We start from the raw sequence: 10673 nt of genomic DNA, 5'->3' as shown, positions 1-10673 counted from the left end.
ACCCAAGGGGAAAAAGCAAACATCACATGGTGAAAAGAGGCATAGAATACTGTACAGCCGGAGATGGAAGCATAAAGAGAGGAAAGAAAATATTCACTTACTTCAGTGACCTTGAAGTAACCTCCACCTTAGTGAGAGGAAAGACGGAGAGGAGAGAAAGAAACAGACAGAGACAGACAGAGGACAGAGAGTAAAAGATTGAAAAAGGCAGACAAAAGGAGAGAGCTAGGAATTAAGAGTGGGAAAGAGATAGTGGAGAGTGAGAGAAGAAGAGGGGTGTGCGTCTTGTGAGAGGGAAGCATTTGTGAAACCACTCTTTGAAGGGGCAGTCCACACTCTGTTGCTCTCACGACCAAAAGGCATGTTAGTGTGCGAAAGCTAACCAGCTAACAGCACTGCACAGGACTGGACCAGAGTGAGATCAGAGGAGAGAAATCAAGAGCGACATGAACGACATCAAACTGGCCCTGCTGGGCAGTGAGGGCGCTGGGAAATCAGGTGAGAGATCCACCGGAGAGCAGAGAAATCTCTAGGTCAGATAGAGACACTGTGCCTGGAGGGAGGGGAATATATGGTAGTCTATATGCAGAGGGGGGGTAATCTACTAATCAATCTTCTAAAGAGAAACAAGTTCAAGATCAAAGTCATACAAGTACACACCTGTATGTATGTGGGAGCATGTAAATAATGGTTTCATCATACATCATTTGGAGGACTACACAACATTTCATCACGTGGCTTCAAATTGACTTTGATATGATGGTTATTATGGTTATAACTCTATTTCTTGAACTGCATTTGTATTTGTATTTGTATTTATTATGGATTTTACTGACACAAAAGATCCCACCATGTCGAATGAACAAATTATCGGTCGACATTTATGAAGTTACACCGAAACTTCCTGTTTCCATCACAGCTGTTATTGTTTTTATACAGTATGACTTTACTCGCATACAAACTGTGGATGGAACCGTGGTTACTGTGGTGGTACCCTAAAATGCAAATTTGTACCATAATCATTATCATATTTATGTTTAAATATCTGTGATTTTGCATTGATTCATTAATGTTATGATACATAAACTTAAATAACATGAATTTTTCTAAACAAATCAATACGGTTGGATTTTTTGCACCCGTTACTGAAATGGTTGTTCCAGTTTAAATGGCTTAGTTAGTCTCTTCACATTGTCCCTGAACCTGGAAGTCAGTGAATGCAGGTTGCTGGTAAATAATAATTCCAACTGTTGGATAGTCTAACTCTGGCTGGATTCCAAAAGGAATTACATATCCCTTTGCAAGCTAGCACAGTGTGAATTGCAGGTAGGTTTGCAAAATTCTGGAAACTTTTCCATGGTTGGAACTGGGCCAGAATAAGCAGGAAATGTAAAAAATTACTGCAATCTGACGTGGCCTTTAAACCATGAGTTTCAGCATACTGTATTAGGGTAAGCATAGACCCTCAAAATAAAGCCTTATGAGATGTATTTTGTTATAATTACTTAAATTTGAATGACAAAATTCACCTAGGACCTCGCTCGGTTAAGGCCACAGGGCTAAAAATTTCTCTGTCATTAACAAATACAGTAATGGGTGGTAACTCTACAATTCACTCGAAAAGGCAAGGCACACTGGGAAATTATATTGGAGGCGTGGCTTAATGGCTTTCCGTTAGTTATTTTTGGCCACCCGTGAGTCAAAGTGTTGTGCCACTTTAAGTAGTCTATGGCAGAGGTAAACATTTTTGTCACTTACAAAGAACAAATAACTTTTTATTGTGGTTCTACCCTATAAAGGCTAAATGTACATTTTCTAAATGCATACTTTTGTACCTGTGGACTATATGTAAGAAAGGTACTATCTGAGGTATGAACAAGGGTACAATCATGTTGCTATAACTAAAGGCTCAAAGGATGACCTTACAGGGTACCACCCCAGTGACAAGTGTTTAAGAAAAAATCTAATCCTTTATTTCTAAGAGTGTATGTGGGAGCATGTAAATAAATGTTTAATCTCACTGTTAGTCATAATTTGTCCCACAATGTGATAATATATGGGAGACCCATTCAGATATGGAGGGGAGTGTGGTCTGAGAAAACAAATCCGTTATGAGGGGTCAATCAGTGTAACTCTTCATTATGAGTATTTAGTCTCATATAGTACTGGATATGCAGAATGACCCTTGATCAAATATATGGCTGTACACAATGAATGGAAAAGCATCACTTAATATCTCCAGATATGAATGTAATAAATATATCTCCAGATATGAATGTAAAAAATATATCCCAAGATATGAATGTAATAAATATATCTCCAGATATGAATGTAAAAAATATATCCCAAGATATGAATGTAATAAATATAGCTCCAGGTATGAATGTAATAAATATAGCTCCAGATATGAATGTAATAAATATATCCCCAGATATGAATTTAATAAATATAGCTCCAGATATGAATGTAATAAATATAGCTCCAGATATGAATGTAATAGGGAAATAAAATATTTCAGTGAATACTAATGACAATGATCACAATCTTTATTATGTGCATCAGCTTCTCTGAGGGACTTGTGAGTGAAAGAAACCCCATGTATTTTCCACAATAAATCAATTGAAATTAACTTGGGAGGGACAGTGACTGTACAGTCGTTTTTCATTGTCTGGACTTGAGGGAGGCAGGGGGACTCATTAAGAGTCTTGTGGCTGCATGGTGTCCTGTTTGGTAAATATCAGTATTCAGTGAGTCACTGCAGCCTTCGGGGCCCAGAGCCCATTAGTGCACACCGTAGCAAAACGTTTTGCAATGGAAAATGTTTTTCAATGAAAACAATTGTTTCTTATTGGACAAGTGCAGGTTAGCCCCTCCCTGTTGCAGGCCATTTTCTTCCGTTTGGTGCCTAGTGAATACGACCCTGGTATATGTGTTTAATAAAACAGCAGGGTGTACCATTCCCCCTGGCACACTGCACTGCAGAGTGTTTTCTGTGGAGATGCACCGACTGTGCTGTGAGGCTAGAAGCCCAGAGACTGCAGGGATCTGTGTGTGAGTGTGACAGTGAGTGTATGAGGGAGAGTGCTGCCATTAAGTTACTGTACACTTTACAGGAAATGTTTTACATTGTAGGTGTGTATCGGTCTGTTTCTGTGTTTCTGCCAGTATGTGTGTGTGTGCTTGCGTGTGTGCATTTGTGTGTGTGTGTGTGTGTGTGTGTGTGTGTGTGTGTGTGTGTGTGTGTGTGTGTGTGTGTGTGTGTGTGTGTGTGTGTGTGCGCGTGTGCATTACTGTATGTGTGTGTATGAGCATGTGTGTGTGCAAGTGGACTGGAGTGCTTCAACCAGAGCTCAGTAAAACTCAACCTGGGGCTTCAATTGAGTCTGACGGCTGTGACCTCATCTCTCACAGAGAGGGTAGTGTGTTCAGAATCTGGAAAGGGAGAACGAGCAGAAATAGCCAATTTTGCTTGCCAAATATGCACACATCCCTCGAGGTAAACCCATCCAGGCCAAACCTTTCATGTGTGAGGTTAGATGAAACCCCTGATTCCTCAGGCTTTTGGCACCCTCATCAAGCCTGCACCCTCACCAAGCCTGCGTCCCAAATGACACCCACCTTATAAAGTGCACTACTATTGACCAGGGCCCATAGGGATCAGGTAGGGCCCATAGGGATCAGGTCAATAGTAGTGAACACACTGTAAATAGGGAGCCATTTGGGACACAACCTCAGCCTGAGGGATCATATGAAAATACATTTTCCTCCACTGGACAAACTGTAACCTTGTTTTCTTTTTCATTCGCCGATTTCCTCCAGCTGTCCTGGTGCGGTTTCTGACCAAGCGCTTCATCGGGGAGTACGCCTCCAACACTAGTAGGTGCTCCACACAGGCCCACAGTCCCATGATATCATGGCCATAGTGTTGTTCACATACTGCATCAGTGGAGCAAAGTATCACAGATACACTACCGTTCAAAGGTTTGGGGTCACTTAGAAATGTCCTTGTTTTCCATGAAAATATACATGAAATTAGTTGCAAAATGAATAGGAAATATAGTCAAGATGTTGACAAGGTAATAAATAATTATTTTTAATTGAAATAATAATTGTGTCCTTCAAACTTTGCTTCGTCAAAGAATCCTCCATTTGCAGCAATTACAGCCTTGCAGACCTTTGGCATTCTAGTTGTCAATTTGTTGAGGTAATCTGAAGAGACCTGAAGCACCTCCCACAAGTTGAATTGGCTTGATGGCTACTTCTTACGTACCATACGGTCAAGCTGCTCCCACAACAGCTCAATACGGTTGAGATCCGGTGACTATGCTGGCCACTCCATTATAGACAGAATACCAGCTGACTGCTTCTTCCCTAAATAATTATTGCATAGTTTGGAGCTGCGCTTTGGGTCATTGTCCTGTTGTAGGAGGAAATTGGTTCCAATTAAGCGCTGTCCACAGGGTATGGCATGGCGTTGCAAAATGGAGTGATGGTCTTCCTTCTCCAAGATCCCTTTTACCCTGTACAAATCTCCCACTTTACCACCACCAAAGCACCCCCAGACCATCACATTGCCTCCACCATGCTTGACAGATGGCGTCAAGCACTCCTCCAGCATCTTTTCATTTTTTCTGCGTCTCATGAATGTTCTTCTTTGTGATCCGAACACCTCAAACTTACATTTGTCTGTCCATAACACTTTTTTCCAATCTTCCTCTGTCCAGTGTCTGTGTTCTTTTTCCCATCTTAATATTCTATTTTTATTGGCCAGTCTGAGATATGGCTATTTCTTTGCAACACTGCCTAGAAGGCCAGCATCCCGGAGTCGCCTCTCCACTGTTGACGTTGAGACTGGTGTTTTGCGGATACTATTTAATGAAGCTGCCAGTTGAGAACTTGTGAGGCGTCTGTTTCTCAAACTAGACACTCTAATGTACTTGTCCTCTTGCTCAGTTGTGCACCGGGACCGCCTACTCCTCTTTCTATTCTGGTTAGAGCCAGTTTGCGCTGTTCTGTGAAGGGGGTAGTACACAGTGTTGTACGAGATTTTCAGTTTATTGGCAATTTCTAGCATGGAATAGCCTTCATTTCTCAGAACACGAATAGACTGACGAGTTTCAGATGAAAGTCTTTGTTTCTGGTCATTTTTAGCCTGTAATCGAACCCCCAAATGCTGATGCTCCCGATACTCAACTAGTCTAAAGAAGGCCAGTTTTATTGCTTCTTTAATCAGAACAACAGTTTTCAGCTGTGCTAACATAATTGCAAAAGGGTTTTCTAATGATCAATTAGCCTTTTATGATAAACTGTGCCATTGGAACACAGGAGTGATGGTTGCTGATAATGGTCCTCTGTACTCCTATGTAGATATTCCATGAAAAATGACTATTGTAGCTGGAAACGGCAGATTTACAACATTAACAATGTCTACACTGTATTTCTGATCAATTTGATGTTATTTTAATGGACCAAAAATGTGCTTTTCTTTCAAAAACAAGGACATTTCTAAGTGACCCCAAACTTTTGAACGGTAGTGTATGTGCAGTGGCATCTCAACACCAATCAATGTTTATCAAATATTATTATCCATCTTCCTAATTATGGTGTAGAAATTACACCTGTGCTTCTTGTTCTTAAAGCAATCACTGCACATCAATGTAATACATGCAAACACATGTATGTACCCTGTACTGGTAAATAGGGTTAGTTTACTCACAGGTTTCTAATGGATATCTTCTCTGTTCTAGATTCACTGTATCGTAAAAGACTATCCATTGACGGTAGACAGCTGAATCTGGAGGTGTTTGACCCATGCTCTCAGGTACAACAGAAAATCTCCAAACAGCAGTATTTTAACAAAACAAAAAAACCCTGTCATAGCGTTTGGGTAACGTTATTGTAACATTGTTGAAACATTGTGCATCAATGGTAGACAGCTGAACCTGGAGGTGTTCGACCCTTGCTCTCAGGTACAACAGAATACAACATAGGCCAAATCTTCCTAAACAACACCTGTCACAACATTGGGGTAGCGTTGTACCGCACTTCTGTGACCTGGTTTTCCCCTTGCACAAACCCCAGGAGCAGTCTAATGTTTACTTTCTGCAGGCACATGGACAATCCATACCTTAGAGTTTTAAATCTGATGAGATTTACGAGTGTATCCCAATGCAGTGAGTGCCAATGAGTCTGCCTTTGAAGAAAGAAAGCCATACAAGCTGTTCTGTGCGTAGCCAACCAGGCCAGAGACCTCAGAGGGTTTTTACTACAAAGTTCTGCTTTATTGGAACACCCTGAGGCTGAGGCCCAGAGGGGGAAAGGCCAATCTATTGTACTTCTCTGCTAAAGCTCACTGTAAGCCAAGACCTAAGAGGAATGCTACAGTGGCTTTAGATGCATTGTCCCATGGCTCGATCTTTACGGCCTCCACCTTCATAAAGAAAAGCCATGATGTCATTAAAGAGAGAAACAGAGAGAGGTTGGTGTGAGCCTGGAATGTTCACTGCTCTGCAGCACCTGTAGCCAAGGGGTACGGCGTGTGAAAGAGCTACTTGTCATTTGCCATATACACCACGGTCACTGTTTTGATACAGGACTGATTTCATCTTATTTAACCTAAAAATGATTCATGCGGAGATTGTATGAGATGCATAGAATGAATCTTGAGAGAAAACGTCAGTACATTTTTAGAGAATTTAAGAAGAACACATCATAATCATGTTCATTAATGAAAATGTATGTTTCTTATTAGATCAGATAGTCCCTCCCTTGTTTCAGTCCGTTCTCTTCTGTTTTGTGTCTAATGAACACGTCTCAGTGTTGAGCTACCTAACTGTGGCAGTGTTGTTTGACAGGGAACTGAGGCTAGGTGTATACTGGAGGAGCCGGTGGACTGGGCTGATGGCTTTGTGGTGGTGTACAACATCAGCGACCGAACATCCTTCATCAATGCTGAAAACATTCTGCAGCAGATCAGAGAGACACGGATTGAGAACTGCAAAGGGTGAGAGCTCCTCTGAACAGGGAATTACATTTTTGGGAGGCTTGGTGAGAGGCAAAACCATTTGCAGTACCTCTGTTTCTTTTAATAAAAAGAGTGGAAATCCACATGCTTTTCCTATTTTTTTGTTCTTTGTTGGACAGCGCAATGAGATGGGGAGACAGACTGGGTGAATGGCAGAGTTAAAAGTCTCAGGGTGCGTTTTGTAACCCATGCCCAGAGGGACAAGGCATGCATCTTTTCTATAAAGTTTGAATTCTGTGGCACTGGGAAAGAATTTGTCTGGAATAATGCTGTTGATCGTGTTAGGGATTCACCTTATAAAGACTGCATAAACAGACAAGCATTATATCTATAACAGCCAAACAGACTGAGCGAGGGCATGAATCTGGGCCACCCATATACATCAAACTGTCATAGACAAAAACATCTCAGTAAGGCAGTGGGAATGGGCTTAATTTGGATAGAGCAGCATATCTCTGGAGCTCAGTGGTTTGTAATGGCAGGATTTCTAGACCTACAGTAAAAGGCTTGCTTTTTTTTAGTCCCGCCTATTAAAACTAGCCTAAAAACATTAAGAAACCATGTGTGGCATGAAGTCAGTTAGTCGTTGTCATACGCTTTAACTTTTCCCTCATATGAGATGCTAATGCCCCATCTTCTGATACCTGCTCTGATACCTAGTCAAACTAGAAGCACACCTCGATTCTCCAAATGAAAATACACTGACTCTCAGTCTCTGCTTTACTCTGCCAGGGAGGTGGAGGTGCCAGTCTGTCTTGTGGGCAACAAGCAGGACCTGTGCCACGCCCGGCAGGTTTGTGAGGAGGAGGGCCGCTCGCTGGCGCAGGAGAACCGCTGCCTTTTCCAGGAGGTGTCGGCGGCCGAGAGCTACCAGGAGATCGCCAACCTCTTCACCCAGCTCATCAGACAAGTGATGGAGCACCTCAAGTACCGTGCCGACCGACGCCGCTACAGCAGCTCCAAGTCCATGGCCAAGCTCATCAACAACATGTTTGGCAAGAGGAGGAAGTCTGTGTGATATCCCCAGAAAGACTGGCCGGGATTGGCTGAGAGAGACAGAATGGCCTACCTAGGACTACAGTTGGACTCCAATCGTAAGGATAATGGTGAAGAGGATTCCCCTATAAACCCCCCTTTAAAGGCTCAGGGTAGCGGTTTTGATCTTTGATCTCCATAGCTTCTTCACACTGTATCAAATAATTTCTGGGTAACAATAAATTACTTACTTTAATTGTTTTCAGTTACAATGGTCCTCCAAAAATAAAAAATGCTTTTTGCTAACCACAATTTTTCAAGAAATTTCTTCCAAACTGTCTGGGTGTGGTCTAATGCCGCGTTCACGTGCTTGTGGGAACTAGGAAACTCTGAAATTCCTGACTTGCTAGCTGGTTGTAGTTATACATGTGCTGTGTTCAACCAGTTAGCAAGTCTGACATTTGAGTTTCCTAGTTTCGACTAGTACGTGAACGCGGTATAAGACGCTGGGCTGGGGTCGGAAAGAGACAAGTTACCAAGTTAGCAGGGGAAGGGGGAGAATAACCCCAGCCCAGTTGAAATGGCAGGGATTTGTAAGCTTAACACAAGTTCATAATGGCAGAGAGGTTTGAACGTCTCTGTTATTGGTCTATTAAAATCAGTTGGGGGCAAAAAGATCATGCATAACCTGCTGACACAAAGGTCCTGTTGATCATATTTTCAACCATCAACTACTGAGAAGTGACGCTGATTAAAACGTTTATACTTTTACTGTGTTGGTTTCATCAGCTATTTTGTCAGTGTTTTTTTCCCCAAGGTGGATGTAACCATAGAGATAGGAGATGAGTCCATTAACTAACTGGGCTCCCGAGTGGCGCAGCAGTCTAAGGCACTGCATCTCAGTGCTAGAGGAATCACTACTGAACCTGGTTTGATTCCAGGCTGTATCACAACCGGCCGTGATTGGGAGTCCCATAGGGCGGCGCACAATTGGCCCAGCACCGTCCGGGTTAGGGCGTAGGCCGTCATTGTAAATAAGATTTTGTTCTTAACGGACTTGCCAAGTTAAATAAAAAGCTTTATCTGTGCCATTATAGCGTCTGTGACAGCCTCAATGGAGCTGTCCATACTATCTCCATTTTAAAATAGTCCATTTTGTTCATGATTGGCTGATCCCTCCAGGACATGACTCCCACCCACTGAGGCATAATAGGACTGTGTCCAAGATGTTCGACCATATTTTTCAAGGTAATCTACTCACGTTCACATACGATGATTCACAGACCGTCTATATCCGGGTTGCATAAGGTTTGTACAGACCAACATCACATGCGCACTAGCACTCAGTGCGCACAGGGAGCAGGGCGAGCAATGACAACGTCATCAAATCATCCAAAAACATGGCAGACATTGGATGCTGAGAATGGCGGTGGAATGTACTGCAGACGTTTTACAGGATCCTAACCAATTCTGCTATTCGGTTTGTTTTTTTGCGCTGATCTTAACCTGTTTTGCACATAATGTTCGCGCCATCATGTCTTAAGACCAAAAATAGTTCTGGACATCAGAACAGCGATCAGTAACCTCTATTTGGATGAAGATCTCTACTTTAATGAGTCGACGGCACAGGACATACTGCTTACCCTGGACCAGGCTCTAATCCCTGACACTCGGAAAAGAAAGAGATGGCAATATAGAGGCTGACATGCGGGTACTCTGGTGAAACTACAGAGGCAAGTAAATAATCCACCTCTACCCTCTGTTCTATTGGTGAATGTACAGTCACTGGAGAACAAACTGGAATAATATCCTATGTTTCCCAGAAACTTGGCTGAACAAGGACATGGATAATATTCTAGCGGTTTTTCTATGCGTTGGCAGGACAGAATGGCAGTGTTGGGTAAGCTCAAGAGTGGTGATGTGTGTCTCTTTGTTAACAACAGCTGGTGCGCAATCTCTAATATTAAGGAAGTCTCAAGGTTCGGCTCGCCTGACTTAAAATACCTCATAAACTGTAGACCATAATATTTATCAAGAGAGTTTATATCCATATGTTTCATAGCTGTTTATTTACTACCACAAACCGATGCTGGCACTAAGACTGCACTCAACGAGCTGTATAGGGCCATAAGGAAACAAAAATGCACACCCAGATGCGGCACTCCTAGTGGCTGGTGATTTTAATGCAGGAAAACTGAAATCTGTCTACTTAATTTCTACCAGCATGTCACCTGTGCAACTAGAGACTAAAAAAACTCTAGGTTACCTTTACTCCACACACAGAAATACATACAAAGCCGTCCCTCGCCCTCCATTTGGCAAATCTGACCATAACTCTATCCTCCTGATTGCTGCTTACAAGCAAAAACTCAAGCAAGAAGTACCAGTGACGCGCTCAATGCGGAAGTGGTCTGATGAAGTGGATGCTAAGCTGCAGGAGAGTTTCGCTAGCACAGACAGGAAAATGTTCCGGGACACATCCGATGGCATTGAGGACTTTACCACATCAGTTACCGGCTTCATTAATAAGTGCATTGATGACGTCGTCCCCACAGTGACAGTACAGATCCCAAACAGAAGCCATGGATTACAGGCAACATCCGCACTGAGCTAAAGGCTAGAGCTGCCGCTTTCAAGGAGCGGGACACTAACCCGAACGTTTATAAGAAATGCC

General features: G+C 42.5%; 1 protein-coding gene across 1 annotated transcript; it reads left to right on the top strand.

Annotated features, from left to right (window-relative positions):
- The first annotated feature begins 241 nt into the window (after positions 1 to 241).
- On the top strand, positions 242 to 8285 carry LOC106584607 (ras-related and estrogen-regulated growth inhibitor-like protein). The gene is made up of 5 exons (XM_014170080.2): positions 242 to 498; positions 3820 to 3876; positions 5748 to 5821; positions 6855 to 7003; positions 7757 to 8285. The coding sequence occupies exons 1-5, from the start codon at positions 447 to 449 to the stop codon at positions 8040 to 8042; spliced, it is 618 nt and encodes a 205-aa protein (XP_014025555.1). The 5' UTR covers positions 242 to 446; the 3' UTR covers positions 8043 to 8285.
- Positions 8286 to 10673: the final 2388 nt, after the last annotated feature.

The sequence above is a fragment of the Salmo salar genome, chromosome ssa23 (assembly GCF_905237065.1).
Source record: "Salmo salar chromosome ssa23, Ssal_v3.1, whole genome shotgun sequence".
Taxonomy (NCBI): Eukaryota; Metazoa; Chordata; class Actinopteri; order Salmoniformes; family Salmonidae; genus Salmo; species Salmo salar.
The sequence above is the reverse complement of the archived record's forward strand: the minus strand, read 5'-3'. Positions and strand labels throughout refer to the sequence as shown.